Below are 23,882 nucleotides of genomic sequence, written 5' to 3' on the forward strand. Positions count from 1 at the left end.
CTAGTAAGTAGGCGTTTTTGCCCATACAAAAGTATTTCTTTAATAACATCCACAATTTTGATCTGATCGCAACCAAATATTCAAGAATCATAACTACTATAGTATTTATAGTATATACCAAAACTCGCAACTCTAGCTTTAAACTTAGGCTTGTTATTCGATTTTTTTGATTTGCGGGGTCGGAAGTGGGCGTGGCAAAATTTGAAACAAACTTGATCTGCGTGCAAACATAACGAATGCTGTTGAAAATTATAGCTCTATCTCTTATAGACTCTGAGATCTAGGTGTTCATACGGACGGACGGACAGACGGACAGACACACAGACGGACAGACGCACATAGCTAGATCGTCTCGGCTGTTGACGCTGATCAAGAATATATATACTTTATAGGATCGGAGATGCCTCCTTCTACCTGTTACATACATTTCCTGCCGGCAGAAAGTTATAATACCCTTCTACCCTATGGGTAGCGGGTATAAATATAATGTTTGACCACAAACTTTATTCTTAAATTCATTGAATATTGCGCAGAAGTTAAAATATGATAAGGAGTAAACGATTTTTAAAATTCGTACTGTTTACTCTTTTTCTAGTACTCTATTTAAAAGTTGTTTCGATTCACACAGTTAAAAATTTTTAAGTTCAATGACCGAGCATTATCAATTTTAAATGCGCCTTGAAAATACTATACTTCCACTATCAGAGCGTGGACTATGAACGAACTAATTTTGAAAACTGACTTTTCCTACATGTTTATTTTTGTAATATCTACATTTCATTAATGATATCATATTATGCAGACCTACTTTTTAGTGAAAACACTTTTAATCCAAATAATGTAAAGTGTCATGTCTCTAAATTGTTTCAATAGCCAACTTTCGAATATAAAATCGATGTCGTGCAGATAGTAAAGCACGAAATTATACAATAACATTATGTGCGCCATTCCTTTTCTTTTACAAAATAATAATAACTGCTTTAGAGGTTGCTTAAGTCAAGAAAACGAACTATTTTATAGATGGTATAAAACTGCATGCCCATATACTTTTATAAGCTGCCTTGACTGCCTGTTAGTTGCTCAGTAGAGTCAACTTATGAATCAGACAGCCAGTTACGAGCAGTTTACCAAGTTAATACAAGATACTATCTTGAGCCTATTGCACTACGGTAAATACCAATTGCCCAAGTACACATACATATACATATTCATTTTATATACATACATACATATACATACTAAAGAGTAAGCTTTAGCGGCGACCTCTAAATGTGGTCGAGAGTCATAGCACGTACGTAGCTGGGTTACTCAGTTATGCACGCAATAGCAGTGGATCTCCCGACCAACGTCATGTACTCCCCATATCTAATTATGTACCTCTCTCTCTCTTAGTCACACTCTCTCGCTCTCTCCGTCGATGTGCCGCTTCTCGTTTTATTCAGCAGCAGTGTTGCCAGATTCTTCGGAGTAAAAGTTGCTAGATTTGAGAAAAAAAGTTGCTAAAAATTGCTAAAAATTATAAAAAAATTGCCAAAAAAGTTGCTAAATCTTTTCAAGGTTAGTTTTGATAGATTATATTCATTTTATATTAATGTAGGAATAAAATATTGAAATTAGAAATAAAATAATTAAAATAAATAAAATTTCGTATCTTCTTGTGTTAACACCTATTACAAAAATATCCGAGTACTTTTCATTTTAGTAAGTACTCATAGAAAAGTACATACAACAACAACATTTCCCATGCTTATGTAGCCCATACCTGTTTATATAAATATATAAAAATAATTTTTAATTTGTTTTATTTATATTAAAAATATTTAAATTCCAAACTAACCTTATAAATGTTGTTTATATACTTTTGTTATCTTCATTTAATTTAAAACAAATAATAATAAAACAAGTAAAAAAGCTACAGTCGAGTGTGCTTGACTGTGAGATACCCTCTACCCTCTTTTGAATAAAAGCAAAAAATTGGGGTTTTATTTTCAAAATATTCCGAAAATTCTACAACATTCTAAAAATATACCAAATTGTATATTTGGTATAACGATATAGTACCACATTCAAAATATATCATAGGCAGCTCAGTATATCAGATTGTCAGCCAAAGCAACTAAGACCCCTAGTAAGTAGGCGTTTTTGGTCATACAAAAATATTTCTTTAATAACTTCCACAATTCTTATATGATAGCAACCAACTTTTCAGGAATCACTATTGTTATTATTGTCTTAACCAAAATTCGCAGCTTTAAAATTACGCTTTTTATTCGATTTTATTGATTTGGGAGGGCGGAAGTGGTGTGGCAACAAATGCTGTCGAAAAATTAAAGCTCTATCTCTTATAGTCTATGAGATCCAGTGTTTCATACGGACAGACGGTCAGACAGACAGACGGGCATGGCTAGATCGTCTCGGCTGTTGACACTGATTAAGAATACATATACTCTAGCATTCAGTTAACTAAAAATATCGATTTCATAGTGAACTATTAATCGCAACTTTTCAGTAAATGGCAAAAATACAAAATAAAAAGGCTTTAAGTAAAATATAAATGTAAAATTGCTAAAATAGCTAACAAAAATAAAAAGTTGCTAGATTTGTAGCTAATAGCATTTTCAAAAAAAGTTGCAAATATTTTGAAAAGTTGCTAGATCTAGCAACTAAATTGCTAAACTGGCAACACTGTTCAGCAGACGTCGTAGTCGAGCCCCTTTTTGTTGCTGCTTCACTGTTTCACAGCTGTCCCATGATACAATTATACAAGGTAGTCCCGTCGTCAAAAAGCTGTCCGTAATCGACACAGTACATAAGTGCGAGTGAAACGACTGCGCCTAGTGAGTGCGAAAGAATCGACAGTAGAGCTTTGTGATTAACCCTTCAATGGCGCATAGGGTTTAATTGTTCCACTATATTAAAACAGTTGAAATGTTTTTATAATTTAATTTTTAATAGTTTGGAATTGATAGTAATCGTTGTTTTTGTTTTGATTACCAATTATTTAGTTCAGGTTCTTAATTCTATCATAAAGTTCATATTTATATATAATATAATTGCAATCTGACATTTTTGTCTTGCACAAGGGTTAATATTTAGGGAAAAAATCGTCCGCATACAACCTTTCGCTTCAACAAGCACGAGCGCACTGAGCGATAACACTCTGTAGCCGAACGAAAAGCGTACGACGGCACTACCTTGTATAATTGTATCATGAGCTGTCCATTGACTAAGCTTTGCTGGCAAGTTTCATTTTTATTTCGTTTCGTTTTGTGTCTCTGCTTTGGTTTTTTCGTTTTTTATTTTTGTGAATGCTTTGCTTTTGCGGCCTCCTTTTACCGTACTTCGCTTCTTATGGTAGTGTGAGTTGGAGTTGTTATACTCATGTATGTGGATGTACACACTTAAAGTAAAGTGTGTGTAATACATGTACATAAAAGAGGTTATACCCTATACTAAAAAATGAGTACGGCCTTACTGAGTGCAGCCTCTTTATAGACAGTTTATTTCAGCGAGCTTCGTTTACAGGGTATTTAATAGCGAGCACTCACAAGCTTTTCGTTTTCTTACATTAAGTTGAGCTCAATAGCTGTACATACTTTTGTAAACATACATATGTACATATGTGCCCAAGTATGTATGTATGTCTTTGCCAAAATAAACAAAAGGCATAGACGCAGACGGTTAAATGAATCGAATTCTCTCTCAGTCGTGTCAATAAAAGTTAAATGGAATTGAATGGGTCTGATACAGGGTCTCAAAAGCTGTCAAATTTGACAATTAATTTGTTATCAAAAATCTAAACAAATAGAAAGAAGGAAAATAAATAAATATGCATCGCTTTTAGGCAAACTTTTTTGCAAATATCAAAGTTGAATATGTTAATTGAATTAATAATCAACGACCGGTTTTAATAAGTAAGCTTCAAAATGTTTATTTAATTATTCAATTTGCGTACGTATTTCGAGTGAAAAAAAAACTAGTGGACCGGCATCTTGGGGGCAGACACAGATTAGTGTGGATAGTATTGACATTGGCCCACCCTGTATAAATGCGATTACATATTGCACTCTCAACTACAATTGAATTGGGAAATTACAATTGCATTATACAAGCATATTACGACGCTTAAAAGTTATGTATGCTGCAATCCAGTATGAACTGCAATAAATTGCACTCAAGATGCAAAATGCAATCTATCTAATCAGCCATCATTTAACCTAGTAACATATAACACGTTTTTAGTGCACAGCAGCATTACACATGCATATAAATAACGCACACTCGCATACACGTGCGAGTGTATGCTGTTATGTTTGTCAATGGAATTGCGTTCTTACCTGACATTTGAACTTCCGTTAATTACTTATCTCAACAGCGCAAATCTAATAACAGCGCAGCCATTAACAGTGCGGCGAACAGTGCTGTAAAAAATGCTTTTCACGATGATCACATAAAAATAATAAATGTACAATTTTAGCTAAGCTAATCTACAGAACAATGAAATACAAAAATAATCACTAAATTTTTTGTGTAATTTAATTTTGCTAAAATTACTTCATTCAAATGTAATCTACTTGTACCAACAAAGATACAATGTACCTATTCTAGTAGAAATGTACCAAATGTACCAACATCCGCTGTTAGCATAACAGAGTTTCGCTTACATTCAGCCTTGCATACATCAAATGATTAGCAAGCAGACAACCGGTAGCTGCCTGTGAGCGTGTGTGCGCTTATTTTGTATATGTTTGCGCCTCTGTTTGTGTTGGTGAGCGCTATATAAGAGCAGCCTGCGACACAAGAAATTTTTTAGTTTCTCGCTATTCATTGACGTGTACAATTCGTTCGTTCGTTCGTTTCTGTTAGTTTCTTTTTGTGCGGTTATTTGTGCGTGTTTTGTTTGTTGGCCACAATTAGTTCGTTGCCAGCTGTCCGAAATAGTCATACGATTAGTTAGGACCTCTTTTTCACAAGGATAATCAATACATACAGGCTGACATCATGCCGCCTACAATAACGGACAAAATCGCTCACGACTTTAAGGCACATTGCAGGACACAGCCGCAGGACGATGATGAAATCGATGCATACGTGCATCGCATAACGCGGTAAGAAAAACCGGTCTTTCTACTCAAACACAGCTGCCCTGTCCTGTCATCAATGGGGTTGTTTGGGTTGAATTTTTGGCGGGTTTCCAATGGTGAATGAATCATTGATGCATTTCTCGGGCATCAGAATCACTAAATGCATTTGAATTCACGTGAATCTGGTCACAAGCAAAGTATTTGCAATAATCTCTTACCAATAATACGCTGAGTTGGCAGCTGACGCAAACGTCTGCACACAGTTTGCTGCTGCCAAAATGCCAAAGCAAAACAAAAACGAAGAGAGAGAGAAAGAATGCGAATGTGAGATGGAGAGGGAGAGCGTGAAACAATGCGAGCAAAAACCACTTGAGCTAATAATAATGACACGCATACTTATGTATCTACATACATATATACATATATGTACGTAAATACTTTTTGTATTGTGGTGGGTGTGTCAGAGACCATAACCACAAACCGAATCAGACCTAGACCTAGACCCAAACCCGGAGACCGCTACCGAATAATGATTTAATAAAAAATAAATCAAAATGCGTTGATAAACCTGACACCTCACTTGATTTACCACCATATACATTTGTTGTATACGGAATAGATCAGATGTTTGCATTAATCTAATCATATATATTTTTTTTTTTGTTAACTTGTGTTATCAAGGTCAACATTGAAAACATATTTACATATAATACACTTTTCCGTTGCTTGTTTTATTTTTGAAATATTGCGTTGACGCACTTGCCGACAGTTTCAACCTATAGGGGGTCTTTATTGGAGGGCCTCTCTCAGTCTCTATAGTAAACCCAATTCATTGGCTCATTGCCTTCCAATATCAATATCAATTTTCAAAGGTTTCCGTTTGCCGACTGTTGTCTTTGCTCCGAAATTCTCGGAAATAATAATCTTATCTTCACAGCAGTAGTTTTTTGCTTACGTTTTACATATGAGTCTAAGATTGTGAGGGAACAACATTATGTGCCCCTTTTTACGACTACTACGTATTATATATGATGATTGATTTGGTTATTGGCGACAGACAGTGTTGTGCAATGCAATTATAATTAATTGATTTCGGTATTTCCCCCTAAATTGTTTCTTACAGATACTCCGATGGAACTGTCAAGTTGCGCAACTCAAACATTGAGCTGATGGATCAGGATATTCTATATCATTTGGCCTTGGGCAGTGAGAGTCATGATTTGCAGGAGATGTTTGGTGAAGTCAAGGTGAGTGGCTAACAAACTATATATAGACTTGGTATTGCTTATGATAATAAATTATCATTATAATTGGCCTGGAAGTTGCGGCAATCTAGACGCTAATTAACGGTTCAAGCCCAACCAGATTGATTAAAAGTGTGTGTGCTCGAGAACCAGTTTACCAAGTATTTGTGTGATCCTATTTAAATTTCAAATGCTAAATATTTGGTTTATTTAATGGGCCTTGATAATGAAAATCAAGTTGTTTGCATTTTGAATAATCGGAATTTCACTCGGTTTTTGTTTTGTTTGTCTTAGTTTGTTTGCATGGGCGGCACACCAAAGCGTATGGAGAATTTTGCACACTTCATCATGGATGAGATTGGCTACAAGCTACCAGCTGGCACACAACTCCAGGATATTAGCGCGTATTCGTACCGCTATTCGATGTACAAGGTGGGCCCAGTGCTCTGTGTCAGCCATGGCATGGGCACGCCCTCGGTGAGCATTCTGATGCACGAGATGATCAAGCTGATGTACCATGCCAAGTGCATGGATCCCATCTTCATACGCATTGGCACCTGCGGTGGCATTGGCGTCGAGGGCGGCACCGTCATCATCACCGAGGATGCTCTCGATGGACAATTGAGGAACTCGCACGAGTTTGTGAGTTAACTATTTATATATTTACTTTAATGGAGTCTCTCTCTCTAATTGGGTTTTTTCTTGTCCGCAGACAATTCTCGGCGAGACCGTGCATCGTCCAGCTAAGTTGGACAAGAAGTTGGCACGTGAACTCAAATCGCTCGCCAGCTCAGATGATCCCTATGACACCATCATTGGCAAGACCCTCTGCACAAACGATTTCTATGAGGGTCAGGGACGTCTCGATGGCGCCTTCTGTGAGTTCAGCGAATCGGATAAAATGACATATCTGGAGAAGCTGCGTGATCATGGCGTTGTTAACATCGAAATGGAGAGCACCATCTTTGCGGCGCTGACTCATCATGCGGGCATCAAGGCCGCTGTCGTCTGTGTGGCCCTGCTGAATCGCCTCAATGGCGATCAGGTCAACGCCCCCAAGGAGGTCATGCATGAGTGGCAGCAACGGCCACAGATACTTGTCTCCAGATACATACGCAAGGTGCTCGCCCAGCATGGCCAGCTGAAGTCGTTGTTTGGGCATCAGGGATCTATTAAGTCGCCCAGACGCTTCAAGCTGGTACAGCAGGAATCTCAGGCCCATGAGTAAAAGCTATTAGCCAAATTTAGTGCACAAATGAAAGGATCAGGGGCATATATATATATATACATATATATAAAACTACATTGTATTTGATTTAATTTTCAAGTTACCTTGGACACAGTCGATGTCGAAACCAAACTCTTATGTATACAAAATGTTTGAACATTCCTTAGTTTAGATTCGCATTAAGTTCTTTAGATTCCACATTATGCATATGTATTTACTCGTATCTCTGTATGTATATCCAGCCTCTCATTAGCTTATTTAAACAAAAAACCCAAAATCATATGATACACAAAATGAATGAACGAATGACATTCATTTACAAATGCTGAACGAAAACCAATTACAAATAAACTCAATGTGACGTTGTGTTTCAAAATGCATTCAATTTGAAATTGTTGTTGATTGCACTTCAATAATAAAGTAAAATACGAAAGAAAAAGAAAAACAATAAAACGTTGTTAATTGTTATGTTGCATATTCTAAAATAAAATGAGATAAACCAAAAAAAAAATAAAATATTAATAATAATAATTAATGTATGTATGTATCTCTCTGATCGTATAATAAGATTTCATAAATTATTCTATTACACGTATTGTATTGTAATTCCTAAACATTTGTTAATGTTGCTAATCATAACACTATACCCAACAGAAGTTACTCTTATTCAATTCTACAAAATACAAATTTAAATAAATGAAAAAAAAAAAACACGCTGAAAACATAATAAAAATGGTTTAAAATGAGTTCATTAATGTTTATTATACATAGCAAAGGTATTCTTTGAAGTTTTTACTAATTCAAGAATGAAAAAAATCTGATGTCAAAAAAATATTAAAATTAAAAAAAGTTCGCTGCTGGATTCGAACCCACATACCTCTGATTCATAGCCAGACACTCTACCTCGACGCCACGAACATTCGTTCGCGCCCGGATGTTAAAGGTTAACTAAGGTGAAGAGCGTGAGATACGAACTCAATTATTAAGGCTTGGCTTACCGTTGATAAGGTCATTGTCCTAATGCGAAATAGATGGTACAATAATTTGAACACTTTTCATTTTTACACTCAGCTTAAAAATAATAAGTATTCACATCATCAAAATTTTGGAGTTCATGTGGTTAAATCAAATCAAACTGACATTTCGAGAACTTTTTAAAATTTCAAACAAATTATTGGTTTAGATCTTTTTCGAAAAGAAATTCTATAAAAAATACAGCAACGATGTCTTCATGCACATCTTCGTTGGCCAAGGATGTCGGTGAACTAAAGGGTGAGTAAGGAAATAGTTCACCCGATCTCTATTATAACTCTAAGCGTGCAGCAATGATGAAGGCACAAAATAAACGAATCGACACACTCATCAAGCATATCAAGGAAGGTTGCGAGGCAAAGGATGAAACACCACCGGAGAGTACAATGTCTAACATGAATCCCTATATCGAGTGCCTCAATCCAGATATTTTATACCATTTAGCTTTAAGCACGGATACAACAGACTTTCCCAAAATGTTTGGCGATGTGCGCGTGAGTTAATCCAATGCAATATATCTAGATTGGTTCACTAATGTCAGTCCATAGTTTGTTTGCATGGGAGGAACAGCAGCTCGCATGCTTAAGTTTGCCAATTTCATCATGAAGGAGATTGGTCTGAAGATGAACTCTGGCGTCAAGCTAAAAGATCTGGCCGAAGATGCCAATCGTTATGCTCTATATAAGGTTGGTCCAGTGCTGTGTGCCAGTCATGGCATTGGTGGACCATCGATTAGCATTTTGTTGCATGAACTGATCAAAATAATGCATCATGCCAAGTGTCAAAATCCTGTCTTCTTTCGCATGGGAACTTCGGGTGGCATTAACGTTGAGCCTGGCAGTGTTGTCATCACATCCGAGGCACTTGATGGTCAGTTGAGACCCGTTCACGAGGTTGTCGTACACACAGTTCCCGAACTGCGTCCCACTAAATTGGATCGGGATTTGGCTCAAGAACTGAAGTCATTATCGGATCCCTGTCATGATGGCTACGATACGATCATTGGTAAAACTCTGTGTGCCAATGATTTCTACGAAGGTCAATCTCGATTAGACGGTGCCTTTTGTACCTACACTCCCGAGAAGAAGAAGGCATTCCTCGAGCAAGTCGCGGGGCAGGGAGTTGTCAATATGGAGATGGAGAGCACAGCATTCGCTGCGATAACAAATCAAGCTGGTATTCGATCCGCCGTCGTTTGTGTGACCATCCTCGATCGCATAGAGAGTGATCAGGTGTGTTATCTCGAAGTCCTCCACTTGCTTTCCAGTACTTAACTTTGCCCCTCAGATAACTACGCCACTTGAAATACTTAAGGAGTGGGACTCGCGACCACAGACTTTGATTGCTCGGTATATGCAAAAAGTGCTCTTTGACATCGGTGACGAGGATTGCAGTGAATCCGAGTCCTGCGATTGCGCTGGAGGAGATCAAGCTCAACCTGCACAACAAGCGCAACCTGCACAGCAAGCTCAGCCCCTTGAGCAAAATCAGTCCATTGAACAACCTGAGCCTAGCGATGAATAATTAATTGTATTTAAAATTGACATTGTACATGAAATGGAACGTATAAAGTAAAATCGCCTTATAAACATATTTGCTACTTAATGATATTTTAATTTACGTCAATAATACAAAATGCAATCAATCTAAAATTTAAGAAACCATAATAATACTTAATACAGAAATTGCTTACATTTAGTATGGGTTTTCTTTGTGGGATATGATCAAATATTTTTAAGTTCTGATAATCTTAAAATCAGAGAATCTTCGGAAAACTCGCCCTCTTATTGTTGTTTCTTTAAACTCTAAGAATTTAACAGAATATATTAGTTATTTCCATTAATTGCCTTCACGATTGCATGCAAAAATGCAATGTGTTTGCGTATCACTTGTATAAACAAACATTCATTGTGTTACATTTAAAAATATTAGATCAACAAAAGTTTTTGTAGCAAAGACAAAGAAAGTATGCATACAAATTTCTTCAGAATTTTAAAACACATTTTTGCATTAATTTTGTCTAAATAATATTAGGATTTATTAATTCAAATAAATCTGTTATAAGAATTTTAAGAGTCTCTTTCGGCCAGCACTAAAATGTATTAAAAATGTTGACAAACTAAACTATGAGTTACGAGTACAAAAAGAATTTATTCAAATTAGATTGAATGACTTCCGAATGCACCTATCGGAGGCAGTAACCAGTTTAAGCTGCGCAACATGCGACACCAAAGAATTTCGTATACCCGCTAGTCATAGAATAGAAGGGTATTATGGCTAAGTGATAATGGAAAATGTATATAAAGCATAGCTCAATTGTAGATTTTGAATTCAAGTTGTAACACGTAACGAACGTGACAAAATTTTAAAACTACATCGATCTTCAGGCATATATAAAAAGTGGCGACAAGAAAGGGTAGTTTTATATTCTATAGTCTCTTATATCTACATATATCATCAAGGATCTGTTACAGTAAGAAATATACTCATTTTCTCAATGATGCTTTCTACTATCTATTGCATAAATTTCCTTTATTTTTTGCGGGTACAAAAATATAAAAAAATAAATCATTATTTAAACATCTATTTCATTTACCAATCAATGATTCGTTTCTCTGAATGTTAATGTTCTATGTGATATTAATAATAGTTTTCAGATGTTCTAAATATGTTAACCACACAAGATAGTGTATTCTTTGAGAATGTCTAGCGGGTATCCCGCAGTCGAGCACACTCTTTGTATTTAACATATGTTGTAGTTTACTAACATACGCCACATTACATGCGAGCCAACAAGAAGCAATCGTGAAACTCAATAAATAGTAGAAAGCACATGGGATCGACCGACTGACCGACCAGGTTGCTCAGTTCTTTGCGAGCGTTCGTCGTGATCACTTCTTACACGGCGGCTATTTAAAGTCAACTAAAACTACGCAAGCGTGATAAGAACGAGAATACATATACTTTTGTTGTTGTTCATTGTATATTAAAAAATATTATAGATATTACCGGGTGTGTATATAAAGATTTTGGATGAGCAAATACGTTGACAAAATTCACTTTTGAATAGCTCTCAACTCGTTGAAAACGTGACAATCTCTTGATAACGAAATTACAAATTAATGATTTTGTGTTTCTAATTGGCTGCGAATGCACTTTTAATTAAGTGAGATAATTTCTTTTTTTTTTCAAATAGAAAAGCAAAAGTTGCAATATGTCGAAAGGGTAAGTAAAGTGTGTGCTTCTATAATATGTATATACTACACGTTTTTCTTATCGGTTAAGTGGCATTGAAATGCAATTACGTGATCTGCATTCTTGACAATTAAGTGCAATCATAAATGATAGTTACAGTGTTATGTATATATATATATGTTTTATATATATGTTTTTTTTATGTTTTATATACTCTTTTCTTAGTCTTATTCACCGTAAGTATCTTATCGACTATCAGAACTGCTAAATTAATTGTGGATATTAGCTATAAATTTAATCATAAATTGTAGAATGCTTGTGTAGTGGCAAAAATATATAATTCAATTTTGAATCATATTTTCAATATATAGTACTATAGAAGCCAAAAGACAAATTTACAGTTGAACGTTCTTATAGAATAGGAAATGCAAGAATTTTTATACATATTAATCAACAGATGAATAGTGCTAAATTAACTAGACCAATTAATACGAGTTTACTCAACAAAGTATTAATAATTAAATTATACTCGATAGCTTATGAGATCCACTTATCATTAAAAAGAGTATATTTCTTAAAATGTATATTAAGTACTAAAGTATGTAATCTTCAATTAACAGCGTTGAACTGAAAAATCCCAACTTGAAGCACATGTCTTCGGACTATTTATACCATCTGACCATCAATGTATCCAATACTGTTGATACTAGCGATATTCAGCAACAATTTGGGGATGTGAAGGTAAGTTAGAATTGCATTTACAAATAAATCAAAGTACTAATTACTTCCTTCTTAGGTGGTTTGCATGGGTGGTACCTCATCGCGTATGCGTGATCTGGCTTTATATCTGCGTAATGTGCTTGGCAATTCGGACACCAGCAAACCAATTGATCTGGCCGAGGCAGGACATCGCTATGCACTCTTTAAAGAAGGTCCTGTACTGCTTGCCAGCCATGGTGTTGGCTCCTCCACTGCCTCCGTGGTGCTGCACGAGCTGTTGAAGCTGCTGAAGTATGCCAAGTGCCAGGATCCCGTTATCATACGCATCGGCACTTGCGGTGGCGTTGGCGTTGCTCCAGGCACCGTGGTGGTCACCAAGAATGCCTTCAACGGTTACTTGCGCAATGAACACGAGATCGTAAGTAAAGTTGAGTTTTCACTAATTTCTTTTAATTTACTTTTTCTTGATTAATTTGCAGCCTATTCTGGGGAAGCGTGTTGTGCGACCGGCTTATTTCCCTGAGCAAGTTATCCAAGACATTCTCAAGCATGGCAACCGCACCGAAGATGGCTTTGATACCATTATAGCCAACACCATGTCTACAGACTGTTTCTACGAAGGTAAATTATAGCTTGAGAAAGATATGCCATTACTTATGCTCATCCATTTCATATGATCTGCAGGTCAAGGACGCATCGATGGCGCTGTTTGTGAATACGACGATGCGGCCAAGTTGGAGTTCCTCAAGGAGTGTCATAAGCTTGGCATACGCAACATTGAAATGGAGGCCACAATGTTATCCTCGCTGACGCTGCAAGCTGGTGTCAAGGCAGCTGATATTTGTGTGACAATCGTCAATCGTTTGAATGGTGATCAGGTAAATTGTTGGCTCAAATTTCACAACGGATTGAATTGAAATTCATTCAACTTAATTTTATAGGTGGAAATCACACCCGATACTAAAAAAAGCCTTCGAACAGCGACCTTTTCTAATTGTAGGCAGATATATTCAGGGATTGCTTGGAAAATGAAAGAATAATGAGGAGACTAACGGATTCTTTTTAAAGAGATTACCAATCATATGGCATTTATAATCATTAGAACATTTTATTTGATTAATAGGAAAAGAAAATTTACAAAAAACAAAATGTAGATGTAAAGAATAACAATCTAAAGAACAAATATAAAAGTTTTAAAGTAAAATTGGTGCAAGATCATTTTACTCTTTATTATATATTTTTGGACTATTTTTGCTTTATAAAATTATCTAAAAACCGCTTTTCTATAAAAAAAATATAATATTTGTAGCATATGTTAATTTGGCAAAAAAGTTCAATACTTTTTTCTAAATGAAAAACACGCAATTTGACACACATGCATTTAATCACATAGTCATTATATAGTACATAATAAATTGCAATTCTTCATCAGTAGTTGGATTCCTTTCCTCTCTACAGTTCTTGTATGAGCAACTTTTTGTTGCCCATATTGTTGGTGTTATTATTACCGTGGGGCAGACGCAGCTCAGGCTGTGCCGAGGGCATCTGTGGATGGATCAAGAGTGGATGCTGTGAGTGCTGTGGATTCTTTTGTTCGGTTGTCTTGCTGCCCTTCAGTTGTCCACCCAAAGCTTCAGCGGCGCTAAGCATTTTACTCTTAACCACACGATTTGGTTTTACCAACTCGGCCAAATCGTATTCCTTGGCTGGTTTTGTGGGCTTTGCAATCGGTTTAACTTGTGCCTTGGGTTTTGGTTTCTCCACTGGCAGCTCCTCGATAATCATGCGTGTGGCATGAGCTGGAGCTAGTTCTCCTAGCTGAGCACGCAGCTGCCCAAGAGCCTTGAGAGCGTTGGCATTATTGGGATCAACATTCAGCACACGTTGATAGATGTCGTGGGACTGCAAAGATGGGATATTGATAAATCAAACTATACAAATATGAAATATATATTTCCAATCACCTCGCGACGTCTGCCATGAGCATAATTGGAATCGGCCAGACGAAGTAGAGCTTTCACATTGTCGGGTTCCAACTTCAAGCAGCCTTCACAATCATCTATAGCAGCCAGATAATTTTGTAGCTTTATATCTATCAAAAGAGAAGGAAATTGAAGAGTTGCTTATAAAGGACACTTGAAGCAAACTCACAGCACAAAGCGCGATTGTTATAGGAACGAGCTGCATGCTCTGGATCATAAACTATAGAGCGAGTGTATTCCTTAATAGCATTGTCATACTCCTTGACATTGAAGTACTCGTTTCCACGCAGTCGATGCCTGTATTTTATGATAATTATGACTAAGGGATTTATTGGGGATCATGTGTTACTCACTTCTCGCCGTATTGTTCACGCTCCAGATGACTCAGCTTCTTGAGTTGACACTGCAGTCGTTGCTCCTCAACCGACTGTTCACAGATGTTGGCAAGTTCCTCTTTAATCAGGGGTGCCATCTTTTTAACCTTAATTTGCGCCTGCTCTTTAGTGCGCTCCTCTTCCAAATCCATGCGTAGAATTTCCTCATCCGGATCATATTTATCCCATTTCCCATAATCCGTTGATTTGATACGCTGTTCATTCGTTTTCGCCGTTGACTTTTCATTTGCCTTTTGTGATGAATCTGATTTGGGTTTGGATTCATTATTCGGCTTGTCTACATCTATCTTGCAAGGTGTTCGCACAGGCGGCATGCCCTCGACATCGTCGTCATTCGTTTCCTCTTTCAGCTCGTTCAGTGCGCTGTCCTTTGTCTTTATGTCGTCATTCCAATCCTATAAGAATTTATAATTATTAATTATTCTAAGAATCAACTCGCATATTCACATATATGGGTTTTAGCTCATTTTTATCCAATACACTGCTGTTGCGAATAGCTTCCTCGAAGCGAAACAATTTACTATCGGGTTTTAGTTCCTTTAGTTTTTCTTCGGCACATCGCATCAAGTCGGGAAAATAACCTTCTTCGCCGGAACGCAAAATCTTTACGATTTTTTCCATTTCTCGCGCACTTTTGCATTCCTTTATGTAAGCAAAGTCTAAATGGTTTAATGGTATATTGTATTTTTGCAAAAGGGGTTTTTCTTTTTCCATTTTGAAATATTAATTTGCTTTGAAAAATAATAACAAATTTATTCAATGTTGGCACTCTCAGGTTTTTTGATGTGAATTGCTATGTTGTTATTGATCAAACAAATGACTTTGTTCCTTAACGACGAAAAATACATTAAAATCGTATGAAGTATTTACTTCTCTGATTTCATAAAGTAGAATTTAATTTAAAAACAATGTGTGACTTCGCATTTTTAAATTTACATTTAAAAAAAGATGCAAAATACTCAAAATCCCCTAAAATTGGTATATCGGTATATTTTCAAATGGCAATGTGCGCATATCTATGTTTCTCCTCCTCACACTTGGAAACAGCCCTTCTGCAAATATCATACAAATTTAAACCAAAATCGATTATTCAACACTGACAGCAAGCCAACAATAATAAAAGGCTGTTTTAGCAATTCATCCACATCGAGGTTCTATGGTGTAATGGTTAGCACTCTGGACTTTGAATCCAGCGATCCGAGTTCAAATCTCGGTAGAACCTGTATGAAAGTACATTTTTTTTTTAATTTTTTACTTCATTTTCAAATACGTAAAATAATCACACACAAGTAAGGCTTCCTTATTAAATTCCAATCTTACCGATAATAAAGAAATGTTTGACGATTGTCAAATTTTGTTGGTTTTTATTGTTGTGGACTTGTTTACTGTCAAATGTATTTAACTAAGACCTGGCCTGTCAGCACGGTTCTATGGTGTAATGGTTAGCACTCTGGACTTTGAATCCAGCGATCCGAGTTCAAATCTCGGTAGAACCTTGAGGAACACTCATTCTTTTTTTGTATTTTTTAATAAATATAAATTAATTTTAAAAACTTTGGACCCACGACGTACATATTCTTTACTTTATTTTATAACAAAAATTAAAAATGCAAAAAAGTTTACTTTCGCCCAACGTGGGGCTCGAACCCACGACCCTGAGATTAAGAGTCTCATGCTCTACCGACTGAGCTAGCCGGGCACTTGCTAGCGGAACGGCACAATGCCTATAAGTAAAGCAATATGGAACTAACCAAAGGCAAAACAAGCTAATATTGTTAATCGAATAGAAAGAAAAATAATTTCGAGCAAAAGCAAACAAAACGGATATTTTTTGTTCAGTAAGATACTTTTTAATTTACATGTAGACAAGTTTATTAGGTGGTAACGAATTTTTTTTATTATAATTATGAGATATACAAAGAAAAAAAGTGGATATATCTTAAAATTATTTGAAACAATCGTGGTCTTTTAAATAATAATTTAATTGTCAAACGAGTCAATCGTCCCCGTTGCCTTTATCTATCTCGGTGTAAATGACGCCCAAGCCTGCCAATATTTCCAAATCATCGTCGCAACTGCTAGAACCGGATGAATCTAAATCTACATCTAAGGACTTGGAATCGGTGTTCAGGGCATTCAACAATTTTTTCGGTGGACAATAATAAACATAGCAGCGACTATCAAAGCTGCAGCTGCCCGTGTAGTATTTGAAAAACTTGCGGGCTTTATGTTTACCAATAATGGGGCTCAATGTATGCTCTGAAAGCGTAAAGTTCGCAGTACTTTTGTTTGAAATAGTACTTTCACTATGACTGTTTTCAACCATATTCTGTGGCTCATACAGGAGCACACCTTTCTTCGATATCTTCAACTGTGGTCGCTTGGCAGCAGCAGCAACTGTTTCATCACATCCTGTCGTCGTCGATGTAACCATGGTGCAGTCCGTATCAGCTGGTATATCATTTCGAGAGCTGTCTGGGCTACAGAGATCAATGCAGACATTCTTTTGTGGTTTAAGAGTACGTCCGCAAGCTGTGTCATTGCTAAGCGCCGTGGAGTTGCATGCCACACTTTGATTGTTAAACATCGATTGCTCCGGTAGCTGCGGCGATTCGGTTTCGGCAGCTGCTTGTGGCTTCAATTTTTTTTGCTCCTCCACATAAGTTTGCTCGGACAGCACCAAGGCTCGCTTGAACTCTTCGTCCAGTTCATCTTCATCTATTTCCTTCTGGTTTTTTTTCGATTTGGCCACTTTCTTGGCTGTCTTAGTTGCTGGCTTCTTTTGCCTTGGTGCTTTGGCGGCTCTAGTGGCCTTAGCTTTACTGATTGGTTTCTCAGGCGTTGGTGGTGATTCATTATCTTGCTTCACCGCTTCATTTGGAGCACTTGAATGTGGCTGTTCCTTCGTGGATGTTTTCGGAGCTCTGGGTTTGCGCGTCGACATTGGTGGACTGGCCACAGAATTTTGAATATCATTTGTCGGCAATTGCTGCTCCTTCTTAGAACTCTTCTGAGCCTTGGATTTCGTTGATGCGTTTGATGTGCTTGGCACTGATTCCACAGCATTGGAGAACGATACAGTTGCCTTTGGCTTGGATTTTGTATTGCTGGTTACTGGTATGGGTTGCTTAAATAATACTTCGTCAATATCGTTTATATTTGTTTGATTGGGTGCCTTGGAGTTGTTGCCACATGTTGCTGTGGGTGTCTCAAAAAGCAATTCCTCCGCAAGTTCCTTGTCCTTTGAGTTTGCCTTTATTGGCGCCTTGGAGCTGTTGCCAACTGTTGCTTTAGGCGTCTCAAGAAGCATATCTTCTTCAATTGCCTTGTTCTTTGATTTAATTGGTGCCCTCGATTTGTTGCCCAATTTTTCTTTAGGTGGTTCAAAAACGAATTCCTCTGAAAGTTCTTCGTCCTTTAACTTTGCTTTAATTGGCGCCTTGGAGCTGTTGCCAACATTTGCTGTAGGTGTCTCAAGAAGCATATCTTCCTCAACTGCCTTGCTCTTTGATTTAATGGGCGCCTTGGATTGTTTAGCCAATTTTTCTTTAGGTTGCTCAAAAAGGAATTCATCTGCAAGTTCTTTGTCCTTTGACTTTGCTTTAATTGCCGCCTTGGTGTTGTTCCCAATTGTTGCTTTGGGTGTCTCAAGAAGCATATCTTCTTCAACTGTCCTGTTCTTTGATTTAATTGGTGCCCTCGATTTGTTGCCCAATTTTTCTTTAGGTGGTTCAAAAACAAATTCCTCTGCAAGTTCTTTGTCCTTTGACTTTGCTTTAATTGGCGCCTTGGAGCTGTTGCCAACTGTTGTTCTGGGTGTCTCAAAAATCATATCTTCTTCAACTGCTTTGCTTTTTAATTTATGATTGATGGGCGCCATGAAATTGTTAAAAAATGCTGCTTTGGGTGGCTCAATGAGACGTTCTTCTTCAATTGATTTCATGTTTGCTCTAATGTTCGTCTTGACGTTATTGCCAAGGTTTACTTTGGGTGGCTCAAACCACAGTTCCTCGTCAATAGTTTTGATTTTTGTTTTAGCAGGCGCCTTGGAGCGTGCTGTACTCATTTTAAGAGGTGTCTTCCCACGTGAAGAACTCTGCTTGGGTGTCTCAAAAGGGAAGGCATCAGGACTGCTCTTGTTCTCCACCACCCATTCCTCCGTTGAGCTGTTGGCAATGTGCACCACTTTCGAGCAGAGTCGCCCACTATTGCAGCATCCACATTTGTTTTCTACCAAGCGCGGACGACGATCATGTTCAAAGGCGTGCTGACGCTGCAGCTGATGTCGCATGCTGCGCTTGCAATACACATTGTTGGAGAACGATCGCGACTCCAGTGCGTAACGCTGCTCACCCCGATGATGATGATCACGAAGATATGGATCGCGCATACTGCGACTATGATAGTTATTGCGATAAGACGAATAGTATGAATGAGCAGCAGTTGTCGAATTGCAGGACTCGCATTCGCAGCGACTATTCTCCAGTTCTTCCTCGCTGCACGACGATGCTGGCAATAGGCGTGAGTAGTCGCGATGCTTGCGCATTTTGTGCACCATGCTGCACGAATAGTGTCGTGGACTCGTGTGGAAGATTAGCTCACGTTCGCGCTGTCGCCGATGTCGCTCTTTGCTTTGTTGGATCATCGATCGCATGTGCTTACGTTGCTCCTGCTCCTCACTCAGCTGCCAGGCGGCATATTGGGCACGCCGTTCACTGCGCATCGAGGGCAGAGTGCGATACATTTTAACGGCTGTGCGTGGACTTTTTTGGCATTTCTTGCTGGCCGAGCGTTTACAACTGTTATGCATGTAGCGGACTGTCTGCTCTGTTTCCTCTTCCTCTTCCTCCTCCTCGCTTTCGACCAGCTCATGGCGTTTGTAGTACTCTGATAATGCTGAAGCCTTAGGAGAAGGTTCAATATAGCAACTATTATTGCGTCGCATCCACCCACCAACATGCTCTTCGATCTGATGGGCATCGAATGTGTTGAGTATGCGGTCCAAGCCTGCCTCCTTCCACTTGCGCCTATGTTCCTCCACTATGGGCATTGTTTGGTCGAGAATTTCCTTATTGCTGCCGCTGGTTAGCATCTGTGTTAATTGCGCTTTCGTCATGCAGTGTGTTGTATTTATGTCGTCCTCGACATCATCTTCTTCGGCCTCTTCAAACTCCATCATGGATTCTTCGTCCTGCTCCTCGGTACCCGGATCATCGAATATACTTTCAAATAGCGACACATCAATTTCATCTCCATTTTTAATTTCCTCGCAACTCTACAACAACAAAAACAAAATATATTAGAAGCTCTGAAAAAGGAGATTTAGATTTAATAAACCTTTAAAAAATTCGACCAAGTTTTGGATCGTTCGAAGGTGAGCGTCTCCAGCGATTCCGCATCCAACCCAAAGGACATTTTTTAATTTATTTATTAATTTGACCAAAGTCAAATTGCACAAACTTCTCTTGCGGATCCAGTTAGCTTCTTTTTTGAAAGACCTATCGATATCATTTATCGTTTGTTTATTGGCAGTCCTTATCGTTCCGCCGCCACTTAAATTGAGTGAACTTTTATTTTTTGCGTTTTACGTCTTATTAATATTAGAACGTCTATTTTTGATGGTTGATATTATTTTAGTTTATCAAAGTAAATTTTTCTGAAATATTTGGAACTTTTTCAGATATTTTTAGTTAAGATGTTATCAATCATATTTTTTTAAACAGATTACTTATCGTCCCTCCTCCACACGAATTGCATGCAATTTTAAAAGCAAGTTTTTATTTTGTGGGTTACGTAAATAAAAAAAAAAAAAATTAAAACTTTTGAAGAATGCTTTCCTTTTATTTGCTCAATTTCATCCACTAAAGTTGATTATTATTTGCAAACCTAATTTTTTAGAATTGGTAACACTTATCGTTTTCCCTTTACATTGTCTATCGGCAACTCACAAGCAGATTGGGCGCAAAATTTAAAACGATTACTTTTGCAATTTTCATTTATTTGTAAGTTGCATATGTTTTACATTATATTAATAATATTAATATTGCAGATAAACAAACGAATACATATTATATGCCTAAATAACTGTTTTGAATAAACATTTGCCGTAATTTGGCTCAGTTGCAATACGTACATACATACATGTATTTTATATATATAAACTTTCGTTTTTGTTTTTTTTTTGTCATAAGTCTAACGCTGCTTTGCTTGTTGCTCCATTGGCCACTATGTCGGAATATGTTGGTTGCTGTTTGCTGTCGGGTCTTCGTTTTAACATTGTATAGTAAGTATATAGAATATATAAATTTTTTGTTTTGGAATTTGGTTGCCATCATCATCTCAGAGCTCTATTTGCGATTGCGTATGGCGCGTTCCATAATATTATTGATGCGCGTTTCGGAATAACCAGGAACAAGCATGTGGATCAGTTCCTTCATAAACAAATCGCTCACGCCGGGACTGGAACGTTCAGCGAGCTCGAAGACGGACTTTAGGTCCCCAATATCACTGCCAACACCGACGCCATGCATACCCTGCAAATTCTTGGAGCTGCTGTTATATTTGCGTTGAATGTCGCTCAGCACCGGGAACAGGACATTGTTTAGGCAAGCGCTGTTCGTGTGATGCACCAAACGCTGTTGGCTTTGCAGCTGTTTGGAAGTCGTCGAGGAGGAGGAGGAATCGTTGTGGTGTTCAGCTGCATGATTGTTGCTCACATTGTTGGCGCTGGTTGAATGGAATGATTCACGATTGCTGCTGCGACGTTGCTGCTGCTGTTGCAACTGTTGTTGCTGCTGTTGCAATTGTTGTTGCTGTTGCAACTGCTGTTGTTGATGATGATGATCCAGGCTCAAAGGCAGGCCCAAAGAGGCACGACGCTCCTCAACTTGATCGAGAGTCGCCACGGAACGTGATTGACGCAACTCTGGCTTGGAGCTGGCACGTTTCTGCATCAGAAGCTCGTTGGCCGATGTCGAGCTGCTCACTTGCAACATCTTGGAAGCTGCCGCATTGCTTGTGCCTCCAGTTCCAACACCTGAGCCGCCTCCTCCGCCGCTTAGCGGTGCATTCAGCATTGTGGTTGTGGCATGTTTGCTGCTCAAGTTGTTGTTGTTGCTGTTGTTATTGTTGTTATTATTGTTGCTGCTGCCGCTGCTGCTGGAGTTGAGCGTTGTTGCATCGCTGCTCGACGCTGCTGTCGCCGCTGTGACGGCACCTCCAATACTGTTGCTGCTGCTGCCAGATGCAGCGTGCGTCTGTGCTGCATTATTGCCGCTGCTCGAGGGCGAATGTGTGGTCGCCATTAGCTTCTGCATGGTCAGCTCATGCTCCTGCAGCTGGAAACTGTTGACACCCGCTCGCGGAGCACTATTGATGTGCAGTCCTTTGACCGTCATAATCCAGGGTTCATCGTGACTGCTGCCACCGTTGCCACTTTGCTTGGCATCCGAGTCAGAGTCGGAATTCTCCGATTCAGTTTCGCTTTCGTCGCCCTTTGACAGCTTCCATTTCTTGAAACGATCAATTAGATCGATAAGATAAGCATTCTTCTTGGCCTTCTTAATGAACGGATACTTGAGCAGCTCCTTGGCTGTGGGACGATTCTCGGGGTCCTTGTTGAGGCACGCCTCCACAAAGTCCTTGAATGACTTGGTGTAATTACCAGTTAACTGTGGGGGATTGTTCTTGGGTATCAAGAACAACACACGCATCGGGTGAAGCTCCGAATTGGGCGGTTCCCCCTTAGCCAATTCAATGGCTGTGATGCCCAGTGACCAGATGTCCGCCTTGGAATCGTACTGCGACTGCTTGATCACCTCCGGTGCCATCCAGAAGGGTGTGCCCACAAAAGTGTTGCGCTTGGACGTTGTATTTGTTAGCTGACCAGCAACACCAAAATCCGCCAGTTTCACATCACCCAACTCGCTTAAAAGGACATTAGCTGCCTTGATGTCACGATGCAGCTTGCGCTCAGAGTGCAAATAGTCGAGACCTTTGAGGACCTCACGCAAAATGATGCCAATGTGCATTTCCTCGAAGCTGCCCGCTTTCATCAGATCCAATGCGGAACCGCCGCCCAAATATTCCATAATGATCCATAGTTTGGTGCCTTTCAAGAAGGAGCCAAAGTATTTGGTCACATACGGGGAATCACACTGTGATAACACCATAATCTCCTGCTGTATGTCATCGATCTCATCCTCGGCCTCCTCGAGATCGATAATTTTTATAGCCACCACCTGCTGCGTGCGATTATCGATACCCTTGAAGACCTCGCCGAAGGAGCCTTTGCCAATGCGTTCCTGCTTCGTAAAGATCAGCTCTGGATCCACTTTCTCAGTCCACGACATGTTTGCTGTTTTGTTATGTTTTTTTTGAATTTTCTTTCTATCAAATTTTGAGTGTGTGTTAAAAAGAAAAGGCAACAAAAGCAACAAAAAAAAAGCAAAACGGGCTCACGCTCTCGTTCTCTCTCTCGCTTGCGCTCTTGATTGTTGTTGCTGGCTGCACGCACTTGAAGTTGGTTGCGTTGCACTCTACTCAGGAGAACTGGAATTCGATTACTTTTTTTCTTCTACACCTCACTTGTTTTTGTTGTTATTTATTTCAATCCTTTTGCGTTCACATTTATAAGCTGCAGTATGTGCTGTGGCTGTGCTGAATGCTGTGCGCTTTGGAAGAAACTCGTGGCGCACAAAGGCACAATAAAATATTTTCGCAGTTTTCGATTTCGTTGGCTTTTCTTTTGCTTGCTGCTTCTTCTCTCCACTGATTATTGTTGTTGCTGTTGCTCTTGCTCATTGCTGGCTGTGTCAGTGGTGTTTACGATGAATCATCGATAACTCTTTATTTACGTGTCTCTGTCATCGAAAGACGTTATGGCATAAAGCACATAAAATTTTAGTTTTGCCAGATTTACTATATCTATTCCATTTGTCTTTTGAATTTGCATTAATAACAACCTACTAACAAATTTTCTGCAGCATTGCAATGAGTTTACA

At 38.5% G+C, this 23,882-nt stretch overlaps 6 protein-coding genes and 3 non-coding genes across 12 annotated transcripts in view; 5 read left to right on the plus strand and 4 right to left on the minus strand.

Moving 5' to 3' along the window:
- LOC133836111 (uridine phosphorylase 1) overlaps positions 1–7,941 on the plus strand; it is a 63,505-nt gene extending 55,564 nt beyond the window's left edge. Inside the window, exons 1-4 of one of the 2 annotated variants that reach the window (XM_062266424.1) lie at positions 4,818–5,108; positions 6,208–6,331; positions 6,623–6,970; positions 7,041–7,941. In XM_062266424.1, coding sequence (XP_062122408.1) covers positions 5,002–5,108; positions 6,208–6,331; positions 6,623–6,970; positions 7,041–7,556 — 1,095 coding nt within the window. In that variant the 5' untranslated portion in view covers positions 4,818–5,001 and the 3' untranslated portion in view covers positions 7,557–7,941. Of the gene's footprint in view, positions 1–4,817; positions 5,109–6,207; positions 6,332–6,622; positions 6,971–7,040 lie in introns of those variants that run through there. The other variant, XM_062266425.1, reaches the window with a different exon arrangement.
- Positions 7,942–8,667: 726 nt separating this feature from the next.
- LOC133836110 (uridine phosphorylase 1) lies at positions 8,668–10,181 on the plus strand. Its single transcript, XM_062266423.1, has 4 exons — positions 8,668–8,828; positions 8,880–9,082; positions 9,137–9,820; positions 9,876–10,181. The coding sequence occupies exons 1-4, from the start codon at positions 8,780–8,782 to the stop codon at positions 10,110–10,112; spliced, it is 1,173 nt and encodes a 390-aa protein (XP_062122407.1). The 5' UTR covers positions 8,668–8,779; the 3' UTR covers positions 10,113–10,181.
- A 1,270-nt stretch (positions 10,182–11,451) lies between these two features.
- On the plus strand, positions 11,452–13,646 carry LOC133837410 (uridine phosphorylase 1). Of its 2 annotated transcripts, XM_062268159.1 has the most exons (7): positions 11,453–11,600; positions 11,785–11,813; positions 12,404–12,524; positions 12,580–12,921; positions 12,983–13,124; positions 13,188–13,381; positions 13,445–13,646. In XM_062268159.1, the coding sequence occupies exons 2-7, from the start codon at positions 11,803–11,805 to the stop codon at positions 13,541–13,543; spliced, it is 909 nt and encodes a 302-aa protein (XP_062124143.1). In that variant the 5' UTR covers positions 11,453–11,600; positions 11,785–11,802; the 3' UTR covers positions 13,544–13,646. The 2 variants fall into 2 exon arrangements, with proteins under 2 accessions (XP_062124142.1, XP_062124143.1); XM_062268158.1 differs by having other exon boundaries at positions 11,452–11,813.
- Positions 13,647–13,947: 301 nt separating this feature from the next.
- On the minus strand, positions 13,948–15,695 carry LOC133837411 (sperm-associated antigen 1). Its single transcript, XM_062268160.1, has 5 exons — positions 15,328–15,695; positions 14,839–15,275; positions 14,655–14,782; positions 14,468–14,595; positions 13,948–14,405 (listed from the first exon to the last, which is right to left on the minus strand). The coding sequence occupies exons 1-5, from the start codon at positions 15,592–15,594 to the stop codon at positions 13,956–13,958; spliced, it is 1,410 nt and encodes a 469-aa protein (XP_062124144.1). The 5' UTR covers positions 15,595–15,695; the 3' UTR covers positions 13,948–13,955.
- Positions 15,696–16,030: 335 nt separating this feature from the next.
- Trnaq-uug (transfer RNA glutamine (anticodon UUG)) lies at positions 16,031–16,102 on the plus strand. Its single transcript has one exon. It is a non-coding gene; the product is annotated as a tRNA-Gln (tRNA).
- Positions 16,103–16,304: 202 nt separating this feature from the next.
- On the plus strand, positions 16,305–16,376 carry Trnaq-uug (transfer RNA glutamine (anticodon UUG)). The gene has a single exon. It is a non-coding gene; the product is annotated as a tRNA-Gln (tRNA).
- Positions 16,377–16,506: 130 nt separating this feature from the next.
- Trnak-cuu (transfer RNA lysine (anticodon CUU)) lies at positions 16,507–16,579 on the minus strand. Its single transcript has one exon. It is a non-coding gene; the product is annotated as a tRNA-Lys (tRNA).
- Positions 16,580–16,699: 120 nt separating this feature from the next.
- On the minus strand, positions 16,700–20,384 carry LOC133836168 (nascent polypeptide-associated complex subunit alpha, muscle-specific form). Of its 2 annotated transcripts, XM_062266496.1 has the most exons (3): positions 20,218–20,384; positions 18,758–20,155; positions 16,700–18,403 (listed from the first exon to the last, which is right to left on the minus strand). In XM_062266496.1, the coding sequence occupies exons 1-3, from the start codon at positions 20,293–20,295 to the stop codon at positions 16,877–16,879; spliced, it is 3,003 nt and encodes a 1,000-aa protein (XP_062122480.1). In that variant the 5' UTR covers positions 20,296–20,384; the 3' UTR covers positions 16,700–16,876. The 2 variants fall into 2 exon arrangements, with proteins under 2 accessions (XP_062122480.1, XP_062122479.1); XM_062266495.1 differs by having other exon boundaries at positions 16,701–20,155; positions 20,218–20,383.
- A 663-nt stretch (positions 20,385–21,047) lies between these two features.
- Positions 21,048–23,681, minus strand: LOC133836172 (serine/threonine-protein kinase svkA). Its single transcript, XM_062266499.1, has one exon. It carries the CDS (start codon positions 23,229–23,231, stop codon positions 21,228–21,230), a length of 2,004 nt encoding a protein of 667 aa, XP_062122483.1. The 5' UTR covers positions 23,232–23,681; the 3' UTR covers positions 21,048–21,227.
- Positions 23,682–23,882: the final 201 nt, after the last annotated feature.

Source organism: Drosophila sulfurigaster, chromosome 2R (assembly GCF_023558435.1).
Source record: "Drosophila sulfurigaster albostrigata strain 15112-1811.04 chromosome 2R, ASM2355843v2, whole genome shotgun sequence".
Taxonomy (NCBI): Eukaryota; Metazoa; Arthropoda; class Insecta; order Diptera; family Drosophilidae; genus Drosophila; species Drosophila sulfurigaster.

Bases quoted from the DNA above. Each gene is read 5' to 3' on its own strand.
- LOC133836110 (XM_062266423.1), top strand. From the start codon at position 8,780: ATGTCTTCATGCACATCTTCGTTGGCCAAGGATGTCGGTGAACTAAAG. The intron at 8,829-8,879 runs GTGAGTAAGGAA...CTAAGCGTGCAG, and splicing joins GGATGTCGGTGAACTAAAGG to CAATGATGAAGGCACAAAAT. The intron at 9,821-9,875 runs GTGTGTTATCTC...TTTGCCCCTCAG, and splicing joins ATCGCATAGAGAGTGATCAG to ATAACTACGCCACTTGAAAT.
- LOC133837410 (XM_062268158.1), top strand. The intron at 12,525-12,579 runs GTAAGTTAGAAT...CTTCCTTCTTAG, and splicing joins AACAATTTGGGGATGTGAAG to GTGGTTTGCATGGGTGGTAC. The intron at 12,922-12,982 runs GTAAGTAAAGTT...ATTAATTTGCAG, and splicing joins TGCGCAATGAACACGAGATC to CCTATTCTGGGGAAGCGTGT.
- LOC133837411 (XM_062268160.1), bottom strand. From the start codon at position 15,594: ATGGAAAAAGAAAAACCCCTTTTGCAAAAATACAATATACCATTAAAC. The intron at 14,783-14,838 runs GTGAGTAACACA...CATAAAATACAG, and splicing joins CGTGAACAATACGGCGAGAA to GCATCGACTGCGTGGAAACG. The intron at 14,406-14,467 runs GTGATTGGAAAT...CCATCTTTGCAG, and splicing joins CTCATGGCAGACGTCGCGAG to TCCCACGACATCTATCAACG.
- LOC133836168 (XM_062266495.1), bottom strand. From the start codon at position 20,295: ATGTCCTTTGGGTTGGATGCGGAATCGCTGGAGACGCTCACCTTCGAA. The intron at 20,156-20,217 runs GTTTATTAAATC...TTGTTGTTGTAG, and splicing joins CTTGGTCGAATTTTTTAAAG to AGTTGCGAGGAAATTAAAAA.
- LOC133836172 (XM_062266499.1), bottom strand. From the start codon at position 23,231: ATGTCGTGGACTGAGAAAGTGGATCCAGAGCTGATCTTTACGAAGCAG.